General features: G+C 39.1%; 3 protein-coding genes across 4 annotated transcripts; 1 reads left to right on the top strand and 2 right to left on the bottom strand.

The window, feature by feature from the left end:
* Nucleotides 1–3,289: 3,289 nt before the first annotated feature.
* LOC105167275 (myosin heavy chain-like protein) lies at nt 3,290–5,078 on the bottom strand. Its single transcript, XM_011086920.3, has 2 exons — nt 4,809–5,078; nt 3,290–4,582 (listed from the first exon to the last, which is right to left on the bottom strand). Exons 1-2 carry the CDS (start codon nt 4,888–4,890, stop codon nt 3,711–3,713), a joined length of 954 nt encoding a protein of 317 aa, XP_011085222.1. The 5' UTR covers nt 4,891–5,078; the 3' UTR covers nt 3,290–3,710.
* Nucleotides 5,079–7,984: 2,906 nt separating this feature from the next.
* On the bottom strand, nt 7,985–10,311 carry LOC105167274 (protein kinase PINOID). Its single transcript, XM_011086919.3, has 2 exons — nt 9,357–10,311; nt 7,985–8,942 (listed from the first exon to the last, which is right to left on the bottom strand). The coding sequence occupies exons 1-2, from the start codon at nt 9,908–9,910 to the stop codon at nt 8,183–8,185; spliced, it is 1,314 nt and encodes a 437-aa protein (XP_011085221.1). The 5' UTR covers nt 9,911–10,311; the 3' UTR covers nt 7,985–8,182.
* A 3,606-nt stretch (nt 10,312–13,917) lies between these two features.
* LOC105167273 (DNA damage-binding protein 1) lies at nt 13,918–24,321 on the top strand. 2 transcript variants are annotated; one of them, XM_011086918.3, is made up of 19 exons: nt 13,918–14,216; nt 14,590–14,638; nt 15,472–15,531; nt 15,675–15,766; nt 16,161–16,212; nt 16,316–16,378; nt 16,480–16,529; nt 17,114–17,189; nt 17,603–17,812; nt 17,896–18,002; nt 18,097–18,205; nt 18,884–19,084; nt 19,171–19,386; nt 20,291–20,401; nt 20,607–20,882; nt 21,690–21,964; nt 22,348–22,699; nt 22,990–23,274; nt 23,429–24,321. In XM_011086918.3, the coding sequence occupies exons 1-19, from the start codon at nt 14,113–14,115 to the stop codon at nt 24,008–24,010; spliced, it is 3,270 nt and encodes a 1,089-aa protein (XP_011085220.1). In that variant the 5' UTR covers nt 13,918–14,112; the 3' UTR covers nt 24,011–24,321. The 2 variants fall into 2 exon arrangements, with proteins under 2 accessions (XP_011085220.1, XP_020551597.1); XM_020695938.2 differs by lacking the exons at nt 13,918–14,216; nt 14,590–14,638 and adding an exon at nt 14,984–15,324 and having other exon boundaries at nt 15,423–15,531.
* The last annotated feature ends 83 nt before the right edge of the window (nt 24,322–24,404 follow it).

The raw sequence follows: 24,404 nt of genomic DNA, 5'->3' as shown, positions 1-24,404 counted from the left end.
TAGTGCCAAGGGTGTGCTGCTTTCAGTAATCGGTTCCTCCGATACTGGTTCTGGCTCTATCTCCGTTTGTTCGGTTTCGTCCGTCTGAACTCCCACTGAATCCGTATCTGCTGGTCTCATGATCCCGGAATTTGAAATATCGAGATCAACAAATTCCCTTTCCTTCTTGTCATCGTCCGGGCTTACCTTCCTGTCGTTGTACATTACATCCTCATTGAATATAACATTCCTGCTACGAATTATTTTCCGGTTTTGATCATCCCAGAATCTATACCCAAATTCGTCAGTCCCATACCCAATGAATGTACATTTAATCGACTTAGCATCCAGCTTAGTCCGATCATCGTTCAAAATATAGGCTGAACAACCAAACGTACGTAAGAAAGAAAGATCCACTTTCTTACCACTCCATACCTCTTCTGGTATCCTGTTGTTCAACGGGACAGAAGGCCCTCGATTGATCAAGAAAGCAGCCGTGTTGACTGCATCTGCCCAAAACATCTTTGGTAGTCCGCTCTTCAATCGCATGCATCTCGCACGCTCATTCAGTGTTCTGTTCATCCTCTCAGCAACGCCATTTTGCTGAGGTGTCCCCGGGATTGTTTTCTGCATTCGGATTCCATGGTCGGCGCAGTAATTCTTGATACCTTCACTGTTGTACTCGCCACCGTTATCCGATCTGAGACATTTCACTTGTAGACCTGTCTCATTTTCCACTAGTGCCCTCCATCTCCTGAATGTATCAAAGGCATCAGATTTTCTTTTTAAGAAATACACCCATACCTTTCTAGTGGAATCATCGACGAATGTCATGTAGTACGTTGATCCACCAAGAGATGACACTGGTGCTGGCCCCCACAAATCGGTGTGAACAAGCTCCAACTTTTCTTTCCTCGGAGTTCTTCCTGTGGTCAAGAAGCTCACCCGCTTCTGCTTTCCGAACACGCAGTGTTCACAATGACCCACCTCCACCGATTTTAACTCGGGCAACCGTCCTTTCGACTTCAGCACGTTCATTCCTTTCTCGCTCATGTGGCCCAAGCGATTGTGCCACAGGTTAGCCTGCGATACAGTTCCTGCAAAGGGAATGTTTGAACTAGATCCTCCCGCCATGTAGAGCGTTCCCGACTTTAGTCCTCGAGCCAAAGTCATTGCTCCCCGACTGATCTTCCACTTCGCGTCTCCAAACGTCGTGTGGAATCCATCACTGTCCAGCTGTCCGACTGAGATCAAGTTCCTTTTCAGTCCTGGTATGTGTCTCACATCATGTAGGGTCCAGCATGACCCATTCGTTGATTTGATCCGCACATCTCCCTTTCCTACAATCTTGAGGGGTTTGTTATCTGCAAGATAAACTAAGCCAAAATCACCTGAGGTGTATGGCTCCATGATGTCTTTGTTGCTGCATGAGTGGAATGAGGCCCCTGAATCCACAACCCAATCATCGGAAGAACTGCTCACACTCAACAAGAGTGCATCCGTGATCTCCTCCGTCGCGGCATTCGCTGTTCGGCCCTCCTTTTCCTTCTTTGGCGCCCGACATTCGCTTTTCATGTGTCCGGGCTTCTCGCAGTTCCAGCACACCATCTCCTTCTTGCCCTTGTTCTTCCCCCTGGACCTTGACCTTGACCTTCCACGGTATTTACCCCGTGTGTCAGGTCTCCCTCTGGACTCTGTATGTAGCGCAGAGCCAGATGATCCACCCGTTTGCTTTCTACGGGTTTCCTCGTTCAACATCATGTCTCTGATGTTGTCGAACTTCATCTTCTCCTTCCCAGACGAAGTGCTCACTGAAGTAACAACCACATCCCAACTGTCAGGTAAAGATGAAAGCAAAATTAACGCTTTTACCTCATCGTCAAACACGATATCCACAGACGCCAGCTGTGTCGTGAGTTGGTTGAAGTCATTGAGGTGATCGGCCACCGACTTCCTCTCCTCCATCTGCAACCTGAATAGTTTTTTCATCAGCATAACCTTGTTCATTGCTGAGGGTTTCTCGTACATATCGGCAAGAGTCTGTAGAACTTCCTTCGTGCTCTTTGCTCCCTTCACATGATAGGCGACATTCCGAGAGAGCGACAGGATTATTGCGCTCATCGCCTTTCGATCGAGCACCTTCCATTCTTCATCACTCGTCTTCTCGGACTTCTCTGCAAGTGGTTCGTACAGGTCCTTCCCGTACAGGTAGGCCTCCATCTGCATACGCCAAAACCCAAAGTCGGAACCATTGAACCGTTCGACTGGAAACTTTCCCTCCATCTTAACTCCTTGAACCAGGCTCTTGATACCAGTTGTTAGGAAATGGATCGGGTTAAGATGGATAACAGGTGGAATATGAAGGCAGTAAAAGACACACGAATTTGTTAACCCAGTTTGGATATAAATCCTACGTCTGGGGGCGATACCAAGCCAGGAGAAAACACTCAAAGAGGAGAAAAATTGAGGAGTACAACACACACACACTTGTATGCAAGTCTTCACCACACGTGAAAGACAACACTCACCCTCGTCTCAACTCTTTCTTTTCTCTCTACTCTATTCTACTTTGCTCTATAAAACAATGCTAATAAGAGTAGTATATATAGCCATGACTTATCCTTTTTCCAACTCAACTTGGGATTTCTAAGTTGAATGAGGTTATCCTTCTCCAACTCAACTTTGAATCGGGTTATCCTTCTCCAACTCAACTTGGGAATTCTAAGTTGAATCAGGTTATCCTTTTCTTCTTCAAATCAATCTTCACAACTTAACAGTTTGGGCAATAACATTCAGCCCATATTTGATGGTTACTTCCATCCAAGTTAAGTAATGCTCGATCCCTCACCTTCTTCTAACTCAATCCATGAAAAAAGAGAAGCTACAAATGGTCGCTATCAAGGCCCAATCTCGAAAGTATAGTTTAACTCAGTACCGGAAAATGAAAGGAAATGTCGTTGCGCGCCAGAAAACAGAAATGTGGTAGGAATATTCCCCTAACATTTTGAAAAATGATGCTTTTGATGTTATTATGTTTGATCCTCAAACTGAAACTTACAACATAACCTACAGAATTAAATTCCTACGGTCGGCCTCAATTCTTCTGTGCTAAATACCGTTTACTAATGAGGATGAGAGACTATCTTGACCAAGTTTAATCTCTACCCAAGTTCTGTATTTATGATTTTGTGAAATTCAGCAGCTCGTGTATCGTTTTGCTTTCTTTTGGCAGAAATTTAAGCTGCTTCTCATATGGATAACTTAGTCAGAGCATGGAGATGGGATCTAGGGTCAATCAGAATGCTGCAGCTTCAACAAGAACATCGGGTGATCATTTAGTACTGCTCAAGTCAAAGGACTTGTTTCCTCTGCCAAAAATTTCTTGCTGGAACAAATAATGTTGATCTAAATAGGTTCTACACTAGTAGATGCATCCATCACAAACCTTGCCCAAAACTTATTAGGCTGTCAATGCCAAAAAAAAAACACTAATGGACAGCTATTTAAGTACAATACAGCCTAATGAGCTACACGAATCATCATCGGCAGCCATTTCCACGCATTGAAGAAATGTATAACACAAACGCTCCTCTTTGCTTAACTTTCACCTGATTATATCTTATTACCTTGCTATCACTTAGAGAAAAACTAATTAATACATGAGCATGGAAGAAACTAGTAAGGACATTAGACTCGGTCCTGTGTCTCTGCTCCTAATTTGCCTCTTCTTCTCATGCTAGAACAGAAGGCTTACAAGCACTGATCTCCCCCTTGGGCTGAATGCATTCCCCTTGCTTCTTATCATATTTTGCCACCATCATTTGGAAGCACTCAAACATGCTCTCCAGTGCTACGATTTCCTCTTGAACATCAATCTGTGGATTGCTTCCAGAAGACAGCGATAGACGCTCTTTAAAGCTTCCAACTCTCTCGAGGCTTCTCGTGATCTTCTCCCTCATTTCATCCATAGTGGCATGCATCTTAACATTCTCCTCTCGTGCTAGTTTCAGCTTCCTCTTCATAGATCGATATCCGTCGAGTGACTTCAAAAGCTGTTCCGAGAGTGCCTTGTTGCGCTCTTGCAGGGCCACATTCCCCTGTGATTCTCCTCCTCCAACGCCACCATATTTCTTCTCCTTGTGCTTGGAAACACATTCTTGTACCTTCTGCATCAATGTCTGATTTTGTGCCTTAAGATCATTAACAAGTTCCTCCATCCCATTCAGTTCTTGCACCTTCCTTGAGAGCTGTGCAGCCATTATCTCCTTCTCTTTTCCGAAGCTGGAGCACATAGCCTGGAGGCTTTTCCGTGCGGCCAAGCTTGTGTTCAGCTCTTTTCTCAGCCTCTCGTTCTCTTCATCCACTGCCGGTTCACCGCTTTGCCTGTTATCAGGCCTCAGATCAGTGTTGCACCTCCTGAGATCAGCTTCTGATCTTTTGTTGCCAAAGGATTGGGATTTCTGGATTCTGTCCCTTACATTATCCAGGATGGTAATCATTGTGGCCACCCTCAGCATCCTCCTGCTGTCATTTTTCTCTTTGTCACAGGCATCTTTATGATCCTGGATGAGTTTTAGCAACAGCTTTATATTGGCTGTCACCCCTGAACAACAAAATTAACATTAATCAATCATTAAATTCAGTCTTTCAAGTTTCCAACATCCGTAAACTCCTTTGTACCATGACACGGCATTAACTCTCTTGAAAAAGACTAAAACCATTAAATCCCTCATCACTAGATGACACTGAATGATCAACAACTTGTTAACATGGAAAAAAACAAAAGAAAATCAAGTTAACAACATTAGAGATTTAGAAGGTGTAGGTACCTTCTAATGCCGAATCATCGTATTGGTGTTGTGTCTTTGGAGGAATCAAGTGGGTAGATGGATTAGCACGGAGCTGGCTCATTACTTTCTTACAAGAGCAATCAAAAAGAACGGGAGAAGTTCCCAAGAAAAAAGTGACTTGAAAATATGGTTACTTATATCAACAGTTTGAAGAAATGAAGGACAAAGGGGGAAGGAATTAAGACATCCAGATGGGCAACAACTGCAAGAAAAGGTCATTTTCCTTATCCTTTTTCTGAATCAGATACCTGTACCATTGACTTGATAGAATAATATCAGTATGATTGAGAGATCCAAAGAGAAGAGGTTGCTTTGCAGACCCTCTCTCTGTCGATTTCTTTTTTCTTTTTTTTATATAAACTTGATATTCAACACATTATCAAATATGATAATATTATAGACTATGGTCGGCGTTGTGGTTAGGTGTTGGCCATTTTGTCTTTTTATTTATTAAATGGTAGTGATATATGTGTAGAATGATTGGGTGGGTTTGACAATTTTGTTTGCATTGACCTTGAGAGACAATAGTTGGATTCGTGTGGCCAACCGCTCATACCCAAAATTATGAAATACATACACACAAATATGCAATGGGGGAATTCTTTTCTCCTCAATGTATGGAGGGAGGGAATCATCCATTGACACATTTCATAAACCTTTTCACGATGCAACTAATTTATTATTTCCTTTTCTCTTTCTAAGCTAAAGAGCAGTTTCTCCCTTTTCTTTAGAAAGAAAAATCCCAGATGCGTTCCAAATTGTCAACTAAATAACTGTAATTGTTTCTTTATAAGTGTTTTCAATTATTCAGAGAATAATTTCTGCAAAAATGAAATCATCATCATCATGTGTTATGTTGGATGTTTAGTTAAGGCTTTTTTACATAATTCGGACATGGGAAAATACAAGGACAAATATTATGGACGTAGGATATCTCATCCCCATAGTCATCTCAGATATAGTTGTTCTTCATGGTATGAAGTTAATTGGGCTGAGAAGTAAAGTTTTTGGGTTGAATTTATTCACAATGACATATGGAGCCCAGAAATCTATTACCATTTCAATCAACCCAAGAACAAGAAAATACTAAACTCGTATTATTTTCTGAAGCCCAAATAGTACATGGACATGGTAGTCGGACTTACTAGGCACAAATTACCAGATCTGGTATATCACCTCACATCTTTTTGGTAAGCATTAAGCAATAAGACAGCGTAACGACGCCGTTCGGGTCCTCATTAATTGAAACTGGTATGTACACAGAAGAAAAGTAGCTTTTGACTTTAGTTCACTGTAATTTCTGAACCGCTATGACCCTAATCCGTACTACGCTATCTATTGTGACTGGTTTATTGGGCCTTAGCGACAGCGCCTACTACTGCAACTCTATATCCCCATATACGCACATTACACAAAACAAAAATAAAAAAACTCTTTTTGCTATAACTATTCTCTGATTTCAGTAATATTTATTAATATATATATTAGAAAATAAATGTTAGAGGTTCTTAATTACACAGCATAATCAAATTACAGGGTGGCATTGGCGGCAACGTGTTCCGATAGCTAGAAGCCACGTGGGAAGCATAGGTGGGTCCAATGGGCCAGGCACTGTTGAATTAGTGTGGGAGGGTATGGCCCCGGGACAGGAGGGGGACATAGGATTAAAGAGGGATGGTGGGGCTGCCTGGTTGGCAGGTGGTCACATGAACATCCCATGTGTTGTCAAGTGTCATACCACAATCCTAAGTTCTCATCATCCATTTTTAAAAATATACTATTCCTACTATGATTTTTCACTCAATTAACTACTTTGTAGTAAAATTTCAGCATATTATATGGTCATCACATAAATATGCAGCATTGTGACATTTATTAGCAAGGATTTTGCCATTTATTCAAGAAAGTTCAAAAAATTTGAATGAGTTTCAATGTATCTCCAACTACAGTTTAATTTTTGCGCAAACACCATTTTAAACCCAACAGGATAACATACATTTGTTAAAATTATGTTTGGTATAATTGTTGTCCAACTTTTAATAATAGTTATACAAATTACCTTATTTTCCCTTTTGTTAGACGTGAAATATTAAGCGTTGTAACATTCTAAGTGTTAACACACAATTAACGATGGATAATAAATTATAGTTTAAATATGAAAAGCATAGATGTTAGTTTTGTGTGAATGCTACAACTACATTAATGGTTGAATATGGGGGGGTTGAGAAGAAAAAGGTTCCACTTCCACATGAAGCAGATTCCTACTGTCCCCCGGCGGCGCACTTTTAGAGGCTTCTTCCTCTTCTGTATTAGGAGTAGAAGACGCATCACATTTGCTGGCATCAAGCTTGCCTGTTTCTCGACACTTTTTTTTTTTTTTTTTTTCCTTTTAAAAAAGATATATAATAAAATAATTATAGCTGAATCTGATGGGATATGGAAGTTGGAATGGAATGGAAGCCTTTTATAGTGATTCAGCGTAGCCTGTGAGTGTGAGCTGTGTAGTAAAGTGAGTAATAGGTAGCGACCAAAAGTGTGGCAGTTTGGAGGAACATTCATTTGGAGAGGAGAGAAAAAGGTTACTTAATTTTGGGCAGATTTTCTACACTTTTCAAGACCGCCTCAATCCCCTACTTTCCTCCTTTCCCCCTCCAACCCCTGCCCAACATTTGCTCCAACTATACCTCCTACTTCACCCCCTAATAACAATAATTCTAATCATCCCAACTAAATTAATTACATATTTAAATTAAATTTAATCATAATTAAACTAAATAGATGATAAGTGAGCATTACATTTATTTTATGATTAATTTGAATTTGACCATACTTAATTTGCATAAAAATTTTCTTTCCTGACAATTGTTGTCGATAACGTTTTTTTAGAAAAAACAATACAAAAACACCAATAATCTTTTTCTTTTAAGTTTACTATGGAGCGCTGATCACTTGTTGGTTTGGTTTTGAAATCTGAAAGCAATAATCTTTTCGCATAAATCAGTAAAAATTGTTAAAGTTGAAAAGGTTGAGTTATATATCAAACATACATACATCTTTTGCTTCTTTTTTTTTTAATTTTCTCCGGCTCCTGTATTTACATTGACGTTTTTCTCTTGTCCACAAGAAGACCAATTGGAGAAATCTTCTTGTGTGGATTCAAATACTTTGGTCGTCCTATAATATAAACAGGGAATTCAACTCATTATGACACAATAATTATGTGAAAGCCGTTATATCGCCGCATCCCACCACTTTACGTTGTCTATTTATATCTTTTCTTTCTTTCCCACCTAATACATAGTACAAAAAATAATACTATGTTAATTTAATTACATCCTCCTAACCTAAACTTGTCAGAAAACACCAAACGGGGCTGTTCCATGACGCAACGCAGCCGTCTTCTTTGTCTGGCTACCCGGCACATACGGCGGTGTTGCCGATCGAATTAATGCGAAGTTCAACCCCTTGAAAAATGGGTGGGTTTTTACATCGGCCGCCCCGCGCTTCGACCCGAGCCTCCTGTTCGGATCCTTGTTCAGCAACCCGGAGATCAAGTCCCGAGCGTGCATTTCACTCGCACCGCAGGGGGTTTCGTTGGGGAAGGCCAGCGGTTTTTTCGCGATGTTACGCAGTGTAGCTTGGTTGGTCTCCCCAGCAAAGGGTGTCCTACCATAAATCATCTCGTACATAAAGATGCCAAGCGCCCACCAATCAACGGCGTTGCCGTGGGACCCGCCGGAAGCCACCTCAGGCGCCACGTACTCGTGGGTCCCAACAAAGGAACATGACCTGGCTGCGATGGGCTCAGCCACGAACAGCCGGTTCGCAGCGAGTGTTTGAATTTTCTTCGACCGGAATAACCGGGTGGAGATACAGGAGAATGGGGTCAGCGAGCCGGAGCCATGGACTGCCTTTGGTGAGGATAACGGGTCAGGAGAAAATGCAGGAGATTCGACGGCTGGGATTGCGTCGGAGCAAAGGGAGAGATCAAAGTCGGTGAGCATGATGTGACCGTCGGATCTAACCAGCACGTTTTCAGGCTTTAAATCCCTGTAGATTATTCCCAACATGTGGAGGTACTCTAATGCTACTAAAACCTCTGCTGCATAAAACCTGAAAAATAATTCCAGGACCAGTTAGCACCTTCCACAAAAGAGAATAACTGTTGTATTTGGCTACGTCAAACATTTTCTTCTGATTAAGGTGAACTTCAAATGACCAAACACAAGAAAAGGTGAAGTTTCATTAATGGAACCTTGTGGCCAAGATGGATTTCTCATCCCACCTTTTGTTTTTTCTTGAATAAAATTTCAAATAAGAAAAGCTGCGCAACTTGTTCAGCTTTTGCAGGTATAAAGAAACAAGTAAGTGGTCTGAAATTACCAAACAAAAGCACATCTCAAAACCATATGTATCGATCATAGAGCAAGAAAAATGCATTGTAATGACAAGTCTCACTTCATGTAAGTTAGATACATTCGAGGGATGAATTGAATAAAAGAAAACAAAATGTAGAAAAAGATTTACCTAGCCGAGCTGAGAGAGAAGCGTTTCTGCGGCTGTCTATATCTAAGAGAATGCAAATCGCCACCGGAACAGTACTCCATGACCACACAAGAGAAATTCGATGCCTCAAATTCCGCAAAAAGTGTAGGCAAAAACGGATGATCTAACAGCTTCATGATTTTCCTCTCAGTCTCCGCTCTCTGAGTCTTTTTCTTCATAGCCAACACCTCATTATCCACCACCTTCATGGCGTAGAGTCGCCCCTCATCCACCGGGCCGCGGAGCCGGCAGAGGTAAACTCTGCCGATATCACCGCTCCCGATCTGCCGCACCAAGCTAAAGTCTCGGAAGCTTAAGTTCGTTTTGAAACGAATAGCTTGGAACGAGGAGTCCGATGACCGGTGCGGCTTCAGCGCAGCCTGCTGCTCCGGCGAGCTCGTCGGCAGCTCGAACGACAACCGGCTGAAGCTGGTGCAATGGCTGAGAGTTGTGTCGCTGCTCATTGAACTGATTTTGCTGGAAGAAAATCCTTCAGAAACAAGCTCCTCCGAGTTCCTGCGGGAATCGTCTAACATTTTATGGACGATTTCATGTATGAAACCCACTGTTTCGTTCACGAACAAATTAATAATGCGTAATTGTTTCTTTTTAATTCTGCGGAAGAATCAGATACGAAGAGTGGAGATGGGAATGTCTGGCGATTAATGAATGAACAGTGCCAAAAAGCAGACAAGAATCAGCAAAGTCAAAAATTCACCCACACCCTCAAAGAGTGAGACAAAAAGCTCTAGCTAAGGAAATACAGAGAAGGCACAGCAGATGATTAGGGTTTAACAGACGTTAGTAGTAAAATGCTATGGCTTCTGCCTGTGGTTCTGTGTCTCTCTAATCTCTCTCTATATATATGTGTGTGTAGGTTTTAGAGAGAGAAATAGTGGGTTGGGAAAAAAATTAAGAAACATCGTACGGAGGCCAGTGATTAAATTTAATGAGTTAATTGTGTACTTATTAATCAATCAGTAATTGTGGTTTTTTTTTGTAAGTGGTACGGGAGAAAAAATTATTTCCTGGAAGTTTCACTTGTGTCCGGCACGTGAGGATACTGTGCTGCACGTGCGGTTTTTTAATCGGGATGCTTGATTTTTCGCCATTGCTGACGTAAGGGTGGTGATTTGGCACGAAATTGTTATTTGCTCATTGCTTTTTTATTACAGACAGAAGGTACAGTAGGCGTGGTTTGGAGTTTGGCTCTTGAAAGTAACCTTTTGATTGTGAAAATATCGAGATTGCCCTTGGTGGGATTCATTTGATTGTGGCAGATGGGTCGTACTGTTGTGTAATTTTAGAAGAGTCCAAAAGACCTCAAAGTATGGGCCCTCGTCCGTAGAGCAAAAGTTGCGTCAGGGATTGCAGGTCTAATTAATTAAACCCAGCAAAACCCCTCTCCTCTCCCCTCCCCTCCCCTGCATTATTTTCAATTTTCTCTCTAATCTCTCTCTCTCTCTCTCTCTCTCTCTCTCTATATATATATATGCATACATATATAGAGAGAGAGAGAGAGTGCAAGGTTGGCTGATTTGTAGCCACAATTAACATGCCCAATTTATTGTGGTGGAGTTGAAATGGTGCGACACTTAGGCCCCAGAGCCGTTGATGTTTAACGTTATCGATGCCATTGCTGCCTCAACCTGATTTTACATGAGATTCTGCAAATTGTCGACCTATCGCCACCCTCAAATTCAATAATAATGTTCTAACTCATACCACCCCTTTTTCCACAAACTACGTACACTACTTCTTCTACTCCTCTCTTTCTTTCTGGTGGCAGGCCCCAATTCCAGTTTTAGAGAGTATTATATTACCGGTTTGTACCTTTCTATATATTAATGCAATTTGTGAGATTATATTTGCCACTCATCATTACTTTATTTACTTAACAAGTATTAATTAATTAGTAGCTAGGATCAATTATAATTATATGAAAGAAAATACATGCATATATAATTAATTAATTAATTGTATATAATGAATGTTATGGAAAAAGATAAAAGAGGCAGTAAGATGAAAGTGGATGAAAGCAGTCATGCAAAAGTATATATGCGTGATATGCCCTCAATATTGGAACCAAAAGGGTCTTCTACAGTTGGACTTGGAAAAGAGACCATCTCATCATGCATCATACAACATTACCCAGCCCCCATGTGCAACAAGCATATATACTCTCTTTTTCTTTTTTTAATATATTAGTCGTTATAGCACACTGTCCGTATATATATAATACATAATTTTTTATAGATCACAGTCTCAAAAATGATTTTTGTATATTTCATAGCAACCTTTTTTTCCCCATGTCAAAATAATTAATGTGATGGAGTTTGATATATACAAGAGAATGATGATTATTGAATAGGACGGGGCATGAATTGATGGTAATAGAAGCCAATAAATGGCCTGGGAAAAGGCAGCCAAAAAGTAGATAAATTTGGAGCTGCTACATATGATGTCTGAAAAATCATCTGTAAAGAGAAGGCCCAACACCCATAATTAAGCTTCTTGTTTGTTAGTTGAGTGTCAAATCTTTTCATTCTAAAGACTTGTAGTTACCATTATTTCAGTTGAATTATATAGTTATAGTTTCCCTACTACTAAAATCATATACAAATTATGCATGGAATCTTCAATAGTACCCAAGCTAGCTAGCTGTATATTATTTTGATTTATATCAGTAGGACCAACATACATCAAAATTCAAAACCCCACCACAAAAGTTGCATTGCACTTCAAATAGCGCCAACCAATGAAATTATACAAGATTTGTATTTTAAGAAAGAATATATAGTTTAATTACTTCATTAATCAACAAGGATTAATTGAGAAATAAGAGTGAAATTGATAAGCATAAATTTTTTGTTTATGATCGCACAGGTGGATTATTAGTGGATTCAGGTAGCTGCTATTTCTTAATCAAGAAGATTTTGTGGGATTCGTAATTCGCTTTTCTAGATTTTGCATCATCTTCTGTCCCAAGTTTAAGGGCTAATCATCTCCAAATTATATACCTAGATAATTAAATATTGACTTCAAACCTAGCTATCAAGGAGCTAGATCGTGCCAATTTTTTTGTTACAATATGAGAGATCGATGATGGATATATTATTTATCATAAGATATTAATTAAAATCCATGTTATTTTACTACATTGTATGAATGCAAGTGTTCATATCTATGATCAGCATCTTTCATTAAAAAATTTGATCAATAAACATCTAACATAAGATGCAGCTTAAAAAATCTATATATATATAGGTGATTTATGATGAGAAACACAGTAGCAATATTCTCGGTGTTTTGAGAGGGAGACAAACGGACAATATATGTCGTCACATCGACAAAACCCTAGTTACGCACCTGTTCACATTTATAATTTAATAAATAGCAACTACGTGTTTTGAGGGGTATTACTTACATTAACATAATCACCAAATCAGGAAAAACCCAAATATAGGAAAAAATAAGGTTACGACACCGAGAGTTGTTGGAATCTACTTCCAGTTTCTTGGTAATATAACACACACACACACACACACAAAAAAAAAAAAAAAAAGTGTTATATATATATATATGTACGTACTGTTTGCTTTGTTTCCATGTCTCTTGGCATGATGGCATCAACAATAAACTAGTTGTTCATCTTATTTAAGATTTAGTGCAACAAGTTGCTGATTTCAGCAAATGTTTCTTTAATTTAATACATTGATTCCTTGGCAAACTGGCATCATCATCAGTTAGTGAACTGTAGATTAGCCCAGTTTTTGTCCTTTCAATTATATTAACTTATCTTCTCATTAAATTTATTTATCAGTGTTCAAAATCTCATTATATATTGCACGTTTGATATAATCATCATGTCCTCAAGTTATTCACATATTTATTTTTCTGTCATTTTGTAAATGACCTAATTAATTAATTAATTATATAGATATGGATCTAAATCCAACCCGTACCATGAAATTTCCCATCGTTGATGATACCTAATTTGCAATGTATCAAAACGTTAAGGACAATTAGATTTTAACTAGGGCCCTAATTTGTTCTCGAAATCATGATTATGATAAAATGGGCTTCTATCCCATGTGGGCCTTGGTTTTTGTTGATCACTTCATTTGACTCAACGCCTCAAGACACAGCAGCATCCATAACTTGGGCCACCATATTCAAAGTCGTTCTTGGATCATTGCAGTATCTGATCATGTGTTTTTATCCATAACATTCCTGTCCTGTGCTGTATAAAGTAGAAGAAATTTCGAAATAATATACTACTTCAGTATCAATGTGTTTATAAGAAAATTGAAACCTTCCACCAATTTTTACCACATTTCTGAACGATTCTAAACTTTATGGGCCTGGACTGGCTCAACTCCAGAATTGCAACCCATGTCCTTATGGGCTTAAACCATGTCCAAACCCCCAATGCGTTCCCTTCTGGGCTTAGCCCATCTTCAAACCCCGAACTGACGACACCGTTTGGCTGAGTATCTTCAACCGGTCAAAGTTCTGTTTTGCCCTTACATGTGTCCCCCTTCCCCTCCGGTTGCAACCCACGGCGCCGTTTTACTGCAATAAATTGCGAATTGCTAGTTCCATTTCTTCTTCTTCGACCACTACCAGTGTCAGCTGAAGCCTCTCTTCTAGCCAAGACTCACACTGCAGCACGCTGTCAAGTCTAGGGTTCGGACTGTAAGACCAATACCCATACGCACAGACAGAGTAGATAGAGATGAGTGTATGGAATTATGTGGTGACGGCTCACAAGCCGACAAATGTTACTCATTCCTGCGTCGGCAATTTCACCGGTCCGCAGGAGCTCAATCTCATCATTGCGTAAGTGTGCCTACATACGCAGTACAATGTACAACCCTTTTTCTTCCCAATTATTCTGCCTATATACACTCCCTGGTTTCTGTAATTCCATTATTGTTCTCAGTCAGTTAGCAGTTCAGAAGAATCTTGTTTTTAATCGTGCATGTTCGTTTCGGTTTTTAACTCCAAGGAAAATAGATAATATTCAAGCTACCTCTTCTTCGGTGAAGGTCATTGTTGATAGTGAAACTATTAGGATTGGTTATGTTTTGTTTTCTCGTCTTTAGATGTAACTATGCAGTCACAATGGGACTTAATATTTATGCGTTTTCTATATCATTCTTATTTATTTCAATCTCTAGTGTCCCCGTTTGAAATTCATTTTAATATACAGGAAATGCACCCGAATAGAGATCCATTTACTCACCCCTCAAGGTTTACAGGTATAAGAGTCTGGTTTCATAAGAAAAATTACTGCAAAAGCAGTCTGCTTTGCCTATTATAATTTGTTTGACAACCAGTTATTAGAAGATTGGTGCTTTTCACAATAATGAATTAAGTTTAATTGTTTTTTATGGTTCCAGGGCTCACATAATGGTTTATGTTCTAAATTGTCATACAAGCAAGCTAATTTTGTAGATACTTGTAGGGTAGTTTGGTTAGACAAGGGCTATGCTCGGGAAAGCTTATGCTTTTTCTCACAAGGCACTGAATTGTCTACAGGAAATGCAACTTCGATTATGTGCTAATACTATTCTTGTTTTAGGTAGGGTAAGCCATCTATTTGGACATGCTAAGTCTCCCTTGGCATGTCGGTTAGCTACCTGGTATAGGAAAGACATTCCAGCTGGACTGTAATTTCTCCATTTTCCACTGGATGTATCGCATTGCTAACATATAGAGAGGTGCAAAGTATGAAAAGCAAGTCAGGGAGACACATTAAAAATTAAGAGAATACGTCTTTCACTCTTCAACCGACTGGGAGGTTTACGATGGGGATGGTAGCACGGGCATGTAGAAGGGATTATTACATAGGATGGTAAAATGGAAGTCCTGCAGAGAAAATTGAGGTGGGACCGTGGGAGGGATGGAGGATGGAGTCCATGCTTGGGTTTATTTGTTTTTCAAGGTTAATTCTACGAGCTTCAACTCTAGAAGGGGGACAGTACTGGCTACTCTATGCAATCATAATAGCTTAACTTCACCCAGAATTGTTTTATCATGTAGGTACTGTCGGTCTGATAAAATCATATGTCCAATGAATTCTGATTTACAGGCTATGTTGGATGTACCAATTTATGGGAGAATCGCCACGCTAGAGCTTTTCCGCCCACATGTGAGTGTAAAAATGGAAATACGAAACTTTGGTTTGCGACAGTCATTTGATTAAGAAATTACATTCCATTTAGTTTTGTCCTCATGTACTCAAACAATAGGAAAAATGGACAGCAGTATCTTACTCTCTGACTAACTGGACAGGGAGAACCTCAGGATCTCCTCTTCGTAGCTACAGAAAGATATAAATTCTGTGTTTTGCATTGGGATGCTGAGGCTGCTGAGGTCATCACAAGGTCTGAGAGCTAGTATATTCAAACTTTTATTGTAGTTGAGATTATTTTATTCTTATCTGCTCATAGGTTCTCACTCCCTATGTCAAAATACTTCACAAACATGAATCTATCTCAATTACATGAGTTAGCACTGTTCCCGGGTGCATGTGCATAATATACTTGGAATTTTTAAATCTCCAAATAATTTCATGATTGTCATGAGTCTCCTAACGATGTGTTGGGTGGAAATAATTTATTCATAGCAATCAGGACAAGCCCTTTGGGCTTGTCTTTTCTTTTCAAGGTTATCTTGTTGTCATGATTGTTGGCGTCCATGTCATCATCCATTCTCCATGAATTATTACTTAAAAGTTATTTGTTTCCTCATTTTGGGGTCCTTCCACCATTAAACTAGGGCAATGGGGGATGTTTCAGATCGAATTGGTCGCCCCACAGACAATGGACAGGTAACTGTGTAATCTGGAAATATTCATGTCAGCACATGGATAAAAAATTTGTTTATTTAGGGAAGTATGCAAGTTTATTATTCTTCGTTATCTCTCTGTGTAGATTGGCATAATTGATCCAGATTGCAGATTGATAGGACTTCATCTATATGATGGATTATTCAAGGTATTGGTCTTTCTCTTTTGCTTCTTTGTGGGTGTTTAAACTTCAATTTTTCACAGTATATTTTTTCCATATATTTTAAGAAATTGTGTTTGGTTTTTTAGGTCATTCCATTCGATAACAAGGGCCAGCTCAAGGAAGCATTCAATATTAGGTGATTGTTTCTGATAGCAAACTCTAGCAATGTCCTTTGCCAGAACTGAAGTGGAGGCCTCTTATTCCTGAAAAATTGTTTGATTATTGCGGTTACTGCAGACTTTCCTGCTATATAGCTGATCAAACTGCTTATTTGTTGTTAGTTAACTTGATGTTCCTGCCTTTATGTAGCTGATGTTTATAGCTGATAGAAGACACTTTTTCTTTATGTTCGATTATGAAGAAAGATGGAGTCCCTGCATCTATATTTAAAAACATACAAGTTGTGAAACTTTTGGCTGTTTGCCTGATGTCTCCCAATCTCTGAAAATTGGAGGTTGGGTCTTGTTGCATCCTAGTCCTATGGCTCTCGGTTAAATATTCTCCACTTGTTCTATATTCATTTCGCCTTTTCATTTATGCAAAGTTCTAACCTGCAGTTGTACATAGAAGTATTCTTTGTCGTTTGATAAAATTCTAAAGAAACTTTGTGTTTATTGCGAGAACATGTGCATTACATAGAATTCATCTTGTCCTTGTGAAATGGACTGATTGATTCCTAACTTTTTTCTACCTTATATACTCATTTTTGCCTCTTTTCAGGCTTGAGGAGCTTCAAGTTTTGGATATCAAGTTTTTGTATGGCTGCCCAAGGCCAACCATTGTTGTACTTTACCAGGTTCTGAATTTTAGCACTTATCCAAAAAGAGTTTGATTGTGTTAGCAGTTTTTCTCCATGCATGGAGGAAATCTATTTGCTTGAGGCTAGTGATCAATTGGTTTTTGTGAAATCAATCTGAGGTTCTAAGCACATGAATGCATTAGTCAATATTTTGTATGTGTTGATGGTTTCTTGCGGCCTCAAGTGTGTTGCTTTGGTTGGTGTTAGGAATGGAGTCATCAAATATTCCCACTCTATGATCCATATACCATTCTCTTGTCCAAGGATGATATTTCTCAAATGAGTAGCCGACCTTTTTGGGAATATATTTGCATTTGTACATGCTTTTTATTTCTAGTGGTCGTCAATCATGTTTGAGAATTCTTCTTAGCTTGTCACTTATCACGTATCATTACTGCTTTGATTGATAGGATAACAAGGATGCTCGTCATGTGAAAACATATGAGGTCACTTTGAAGGATAAGGATTTTGTTGAGGGCCCATGGTCTCAGAACAATCTTGATAACGGGGCAGACTTGTTAATCCCTGTGCCACCTCCTCTTTGTGGTGTCCTAATTATTGGTGAAGAGACTATTGTTTATTGCAGTGCCTCAGCTTTCAAGGCAATCCCAATTAGACCTGTAGGTTACCTATTCTGGTGCTACATCTATTTTAACTCATTTGAACTGTGATGCTTGATCTTGTTTGCATTTTATTCTTTTAGTCTATCACAAGAGCTTATGGTAGGGTTGATGCTGACGGTTCTCGCTACTTACTCGGGGATCATAATGGCCTTCTGCACCTACTTGTCATAACCCATGAAAGAGAGAAGTGAGTTTGTATCTTCACTTTTAATTCTTAGAGATAGGCTTGTATTTGAACTGTTTGACATGCCTTAATATTTTTCCATTTGAAATCCTTCTAGAGTAACTGGACTCAAAATTGAACTCTTGGGGGAAACGTCTGTTGCATCGTCAATTTCATATCTTGATAATGCTGTTGTTTTTGTTGGCTCAAGTTATGGAGATTCACAGGTTTGTAGAGTATATCTCCCATTTTAATCTCCTCGATCAAGCTATCTTTCTGGGATAAAAACTTTTTCTTTTTCCTGTTTTATTCTGATATGCAATTATGAGAGAGCAAAAAATTCGCAAAATCCAGGATTTAACATATGTCTTGTTTCTATTATACTGAGTTAACAAATTTATCTGTGTGCATTTCTATGAACCACTCTTAACTTCGTTTTTCTAAGTTCTCTTGTTTCATATACATCCTTCAATTATATGTAACATCATGTTGCAGATAAGTTGAATTTCAATCAGTTCACTCCAATTTATCTGATGTACAGAACTATCTGTTCACCATTTTTCTCACTCAAGTCATTTCATGTGCTCCAAGGGACTGTTTTGTTAGACGCAGGTCACGGCACTGCAGTCTTTATCTTCCTTTTTTCTTATTTTTGGTTTCTTTTATATTTGTTTGGTTGTTCGACTTTTATTTGGTTATATACTTTGGAGGTGTATGTTCTCATGTTACTAAAGGTTACTGCTTTGGTATACAGATCCATATATGTTTTGTTCGCTTGCTACTAAATCTGGACTGTGTAAATATAGATTATAACTGCTTTTACTGTTAATTGTGTCAACACGTAGTTTAGGTCTTTATATTTATTTGCATATATGTTTGATTGTGTATCTCTCATATTAATCCAGCTCATAAAGCTTAATCTTCATCCGGATGCAAAAGGTTCTTATGTAGAAGTTCTTGAAAGGTATGTCAATTTGGGGCCAATTGTTGACTTCTGTGTGGTTGACTTAGAGAGGCAAGGTCAAGGTCAGGTTGTAACTTGCTCAGGAGCCTACAAAGATGGTTCTCTTCGCATTGTTCGCAATGGGATCGGGATAAATGAACAGGTCTGGCATTGATAAGCTTTGTATTGCCGAAAGTATCCAATTCTCGTTATTTTCTTGGTGTAATCAATGTTCTATATAATTCATAGGCATCTGTAGAGCTTCAAGGAATCAAAGGGATGTGGTCGCTACGATCAGCTAGTGATGATCCTCATGATACTTTCTTGGTTGTAAGCTTTATTAGCGAGACACGTATTTTGGCGATGAATCTTGAGGATGAATTGGAGGAAACTGAGATAGAAGGTTTTTATTCAAATGTCCAGACATTATTTTGTCATGATGCTATTTATGATCAACTTGTGCAGGTATGATTGTCGTAGCACGCAAAAATCCTTTCATTAGCCTTTTAGCATTCATCTTAATGTGATGAGTTTATCATGCATTGTCATGATCGCCTTCAAAAAGAGTGTGTGGTTGTGATGGTCCGCATTACTATGTTCTCCAAGAGAAGTGGATGGCTTTTTTGCTTTTTTACTTTACACATTAAGAGTGTAAAGTACCACAGCACGTTTTTATCAGCTATCCGCTGATAATTCCTTGTTCTTTTCAGTCATTTTAGCCAGTCTCTCCATGAAGGATAATCTATGTTTATAAACAAGTTCATCTGAATTTAGAACCTTTAAGGGAGAGAACATCAATGATCCTGCTAATAGAGCTTCCGAAAGTATGATTTCAAATGCTTGATTAGACTCCCTTCTATCATGATTCTTATATCCTGATTCTTTTCTGCCCTATTCCTCTTCTTATATTGGTGATAAGATGCACAATATAATCACTTCTTCTCTGCCACTATGCCATAGTGAATGAATGGTATAACTGGAATGCTTCTCCCTCCTTCACTAAAATGGGCAATATTATTCGATTTCTGGTACTTGTGAAGCGAGATATGATGAGAATGAATTAATTATTGGATTGAGAGATCACTGAAAAATAACACTGAAGTGCAACTGGGGTTTAGCTTCTTATTACTAACAGGAGTTGATTAGTCATGGACCTCATGGTTATGAGGACTATAGTTGCCCTTGGTTCTTTATCATGTTGTATTTTTCTTTTTCTTTGTCTTGGTAATGGGCGTGAAACCATTGTTCTAATTCTGCCATTTGCTGATTTGTACTTTTGTCGGAGAATACTTGTAGGAACTGTGCACACGTATTCCTTCTGTAAGATTATTTCTCTAGCGCATGTGTTAACTGGCAAAATATCATGCAGGTTACTTCGACCTCGGTCAGATTGGTGAGTTCTACCTCTAGAGAGCTCCGGCATGAATGGTTTGCTCCAGCAGGGTATTCAGTCAATGTTGCCACAGCCAGTGCAACTCAGGTATAATTTCTAACCATTTGGTCAGAGGAAAATCTTGGAACAGAATGTTCGACAAGAAGCTAAATGTATCAAATTCAGTTGATAAACTGTTCGCAAAGATGATATAGTACAGCACTTTGTTTGTCACCAGGCCATCGTGATCTATTGGTCTTTTCATTTGAATTCTTATTTAGCTTCCTCAATTTTTGGACATTTATCCTGACAGGTTTTGTTGGCTACTGGTGGTGGCCATCTTGTCTATCTAGAAATTGGTGATGGAGTGTTGACAGAAGTGAAAAATGCTCAACTGGAGTATGACATTTCATGCCTGGACATTAATCCAATTGGTGATAATCCAAATTATAGTCAACTAGCAGCAGTGGGAATGTGGACAGATATCAGTGTCAGGATATTTTCACTGCCTGACTTGAATCTTATTACAAAGGAGCACTTGGGAGGGGAAATAATTCCACGATCTGTACTTTTATGTTCCTTTGAAGGAGTAAGTTTCATTCTTAATTATGTGAATTTGGCATTTTATGTGTACATTGATTGCGCTTTTGTTCTGAGTTACTCAGATGGAGACATTTCGGCTGTTGGGTATTGATTTTCCTTGATTCTTCTACAATGAACAGAAAATGTTTGGCTTTTCATGTGTACATTTTTAGGTTATCGATGTGGACCAGTTCTACGAATTTTTTCTAGTTTACTTAGGCTGTTGGATAGATTATTTTCCCCTTGATGTTTTATGGTGAAACAGGATATCTTTGCATTCTCATATATTCTTCTTTTGGGTTTTCAACGTGCTATACTGCTATTTACAAGAACACAATGGGATTCACTTAAATTGGCTGTCTTGAACAGAAATATTCATTTTATAAGAATGTTTACAGGAAGTTCATGAAATTTTCCTGCAAAGCACACAATTTTCTTGCAAAATGCCTTGTTTGCTCCCTCTTTCCCTAAATAGATTCTTGATATATGGCTGTTACGCCATATACAAGATATAATGCAGCGAGGGCTCGACTCAATTCCGTTCACAATCCTTTGGAATATCAGCTTTTGAAGAAGTTTACATTAAGATTCAGTATGAGATCAATGTTGTCCTCTGGGAAAGAAAGACCTCAATTTTATCTTTTTAGTCAAGCTCGTCAGAGAAAAGCAATACAATACTTCACTTTCTTAAGCAGATATGGACCTGAAATGGAAGAGACTTTGATATGTCATGAACTTACTGATTTCTTCTGAGATCAAGCTAATAACTATGATCAATGGACTAATATGACTGTTTGCTGCTATTGAATTTCAGATATCATACTTGTTATGTGCTCTTGGAGATGGACATCTTCTGAATTTTGTGTTGAATACAAGTAATGGTGAGTTGACAGACAGGAAAAAAGTTTCTCTCGGAACCCAACCTATTGCACTCCGCACCTTCTCATCAAAGAATGCAACCCATGTTTTTGCTGCTTCTGATAGACCAACTGTCATCTACAGCAGTAACAAGAAATTGCTTTACAGCAATGTAAATTTAAAAGAAGTCAGTTATATGTGCCCCTTCAACTCTGCTGCTTTCCCCGACAGGTAAAAGTATCATCTCATTTTTGTAATATGGTTGAGCAATTCCGGTTAAATCAGACATAATCACAAGGGACTACATAGTAAAATTGTCATCATCTATTTCGTCCTTACTGTAGGCTCCTAAACATGTCGTACTGATTTGCATATCTTAAATAGAATTGCCAGCACATTTTAGTCAGCTAAGATATCTTTGCTTCAAGATTTAAATTAAGAAATCCCTTTTGCTTGAAAAGTAATACACAATGCCGATCCTTCCCATTAGATGGTAAGTTCCTATCAGATTGACTGAGTTTTGGGATGGGGGAGACTTTGAGGTTTTTCTTGGTAATTAGCATCTTAATGCGGTGAATTAAAGCTTTGCTAAGAACTTTTCACTTTTTCTACAGCCTTGCGATTGCTAAAGAAGGTGAACTAACAATTGGCACCATCGATGACATTCAAAAGCTTCACATACGCTCTATCCCACTTGGAGAGCATGCACGACGTATATGCCATCAGGAACAGACCCGGACGTTCGCCATATGTAGCTTAAAGTATAACCAGTCAAGTGTGGAAGACTCAGAAATGCACTTTATCCGCCTATTAGACGACCAGACTTTTGAGTTTATATCAACTTACCCACTTGATCAGTTTGAGTGTGGTTGCTCCATTCTTAGCTGCTCATTCTCTGATGACAGTAATGTCTACTACTGTGTTGGAACTGCATATGTAATGCCAGAAGAGAATGAACCTACAAAAGTAAGTTGCAGATTCTAGCTGCCTGTGCCCTCGTGATACATGTCTGCAGTCTGCTTGTGTATTATGGCGCACGTGCCTCATGTATCCTTTTCATCATTTTCTTCTTTCATCCTTCTTTGGTTGTCTTCTTATCCATGAGAGCTCATGGTTGTTGACTTCCTTGTGTTCCACTTCTGTTCCCCTTTTTTCTCTTTCTTTTTCCAATTTACAATTTCTGGACCCAAATTCAGCTCCACTTATGCTTCTACATTGACTTTTGTCTTTTATGTTTGTCTTTGGAATAATTTCAGGGCCGAATACTAGTTTTTGCTGTAGAAGATGGTAAACTTCAGCTAATTGCTGAGAAGGAAACTAAAGGGGCTGTTTACTCTCTTAATGCCTTCAATGGGAAACTGCTCGCTGCAATTAATCAGAAGATTCAGTTGTATAAGTGGATGCTTCGGGATGATGGCTCTCGTGAGTTGCAATCTGAATGTGGTCATCATGGGCATATACTCGCCCTTTATGTACAAACTAGAGGAGATTTCATTGTTGTAGGTGACCTGATGAAATCAATATCTCTCCTGATTTACAAGGTAAACATGACCAAACTCTGAAAGAGTGCTAATTCACGTTTCTACCTGTTTGATTCTGAACCTCTCTCTCTTTGCATCCTTGTCGAAGTCCACATTTCGATTAAAATACTTGATTTTGGCACCAATTTGTTCAGAATTCTGGTTTCTTTTGCAGCATGAGGAGGGCGCCATTGAGGAACGAGCGCGTGACTACAATGCAAATTGGATGTCAGCTGTTGAGATTCTGGATGATGACATTTACCTTGGTGCTGAGAACAATTTTAACCTCTTCACTGTCCGTAAAAACAGTGAAGGGGCCACAGATGAGGAGCGTGGTCGCCTTGAGGTGGTTGGTGAATATCACCTGGGTGAATTTGTTAATCGATTTCGACATGGTTCTCTCGTCATGCGGTTGCCAGATTCTGATGTTGGCCAGATTCCGACTGTAATATTCGGCACTGTCAACGGAGTCATTGGGGTCATCGCTTCTCTCCCTCATGAGCAGTATGCCTTCTTGGAAATGCTGCAGACGAATTTGAGAAAAATTATTAAGGGTGTGGGAGGATTGAGCCATGAGCAATGGAGATCCTTCTACAACGAGAAGAAAACTGTAGATGCGAAAAACTTCTTGGATGGAGATTTAATTGAATCGTTCCTCGATCTTAGTCGGAATCGGATGGAGGAGATCTCAAAGGCAATGAATGTTCCAGTGGATGAACTGATGAAGAGAGTAGAAGAACTGACTAGGCTACATTAACTCAGTTCCTGCTTGGCGGGCAGAGTCTCTGGCATTAGAAAAGTACTTCATCTTCTTGTTGCTGGTTGTATGGCTAAATTGCTGTTTATGTATGTCTGGTGTGGAATCGGTTATATTATAATAGAATGTTCATAGGGTTGATATTCCAGCATTTTGGTGGTATGACTTTGCCTGTATGTTCCTGGAATTATGGTCTGTATGTGTCATGTAAATGGCATGGGGGATAGTATTTGTTGGGACTTGGGAAGTATTATTTCATTTGTTGGTTCGTTCTTCATCATCTTCTGGAAATACAATTACTGATGGCTAAAGGTGAGATGTTAATGCTTGTTTATTTTTATGTGTAGGGAAAACGGCCCTTACTAGTCTAGTGATGTTATCCAAAAATACAATT

Source organism: Sesamum indicum, linkage group LG8 (genome assembly GCF_026168435.1).
Source record: "Sesamum indicum cultivar Baizhima isolate 11 linkage group LG8, ASM2616843v1, whole genome shotgun sequence".
NCBI classification, from domain to species: domain Eukaryota; kingdom Viridiplantae; phylum Streptophyta; class Magnoliopsida; order Lamiales; family Pedaliaceae; genus Sesamum; species Sesamum indicum.
This window is presented reverse-complemented; position numbering and strand designations above follow the sequence as displayed.

Excerpts from the sequence above, each read along its gene's own strand:
- LOC105167275 (XM_011086920.3), bottom strand. The coding sequence starts at position 4,890 with ATGAGCCAGCTCCGTGCTAATCCATCTACCCACTTGATTCCTCCAAAG. Across the intron at positions 4,583-4,808 it reads CGATGATTCGGCATTAGAAG|GGGTGACAGCCAATATAAAG; the intron begins GTACCTACACCT and ends TTTGTTGTTCAG.
- LOC105167274 (XM_011086919.3), bottom strand. The coding sequence starts at position 9,910 with ATGTTAGACGATTCCCGCAGGAACTCGGAGGAGCTTGTTTCTGAAGGA. Across the intron at positions 8,943-9,356 it reads TTCTCTCTCAGCTCGGCTAG|GTTTTATGCAGCAGAGGTTT; the intron begins GTAAATCTTTTT and ends ATTATTTTTCAG.
- LOC105167273 (XM_011086918.3), top strand. The coding sequence starts at position 14,113 with ATGAGTGTATGGAATTATGTGGTGACGGCTCACAAGCCGACAAATGTT. Across the intron at positions 15,767-16,160 it reads GCTGCTGAGGTCATCACAAG|GGCAATGGGGGATGTTTCAG; the intron begins GTCTGAGAGCTA and ends CCATTAAACTAG. Across the intron at positions 19,085-19,170 it reads GGATCGGGATAAATGAACAG|GCATCTGTAGAGCTTCAAGG; the intron begins GTCTGGCATTGA and ends TATAATTCATAG.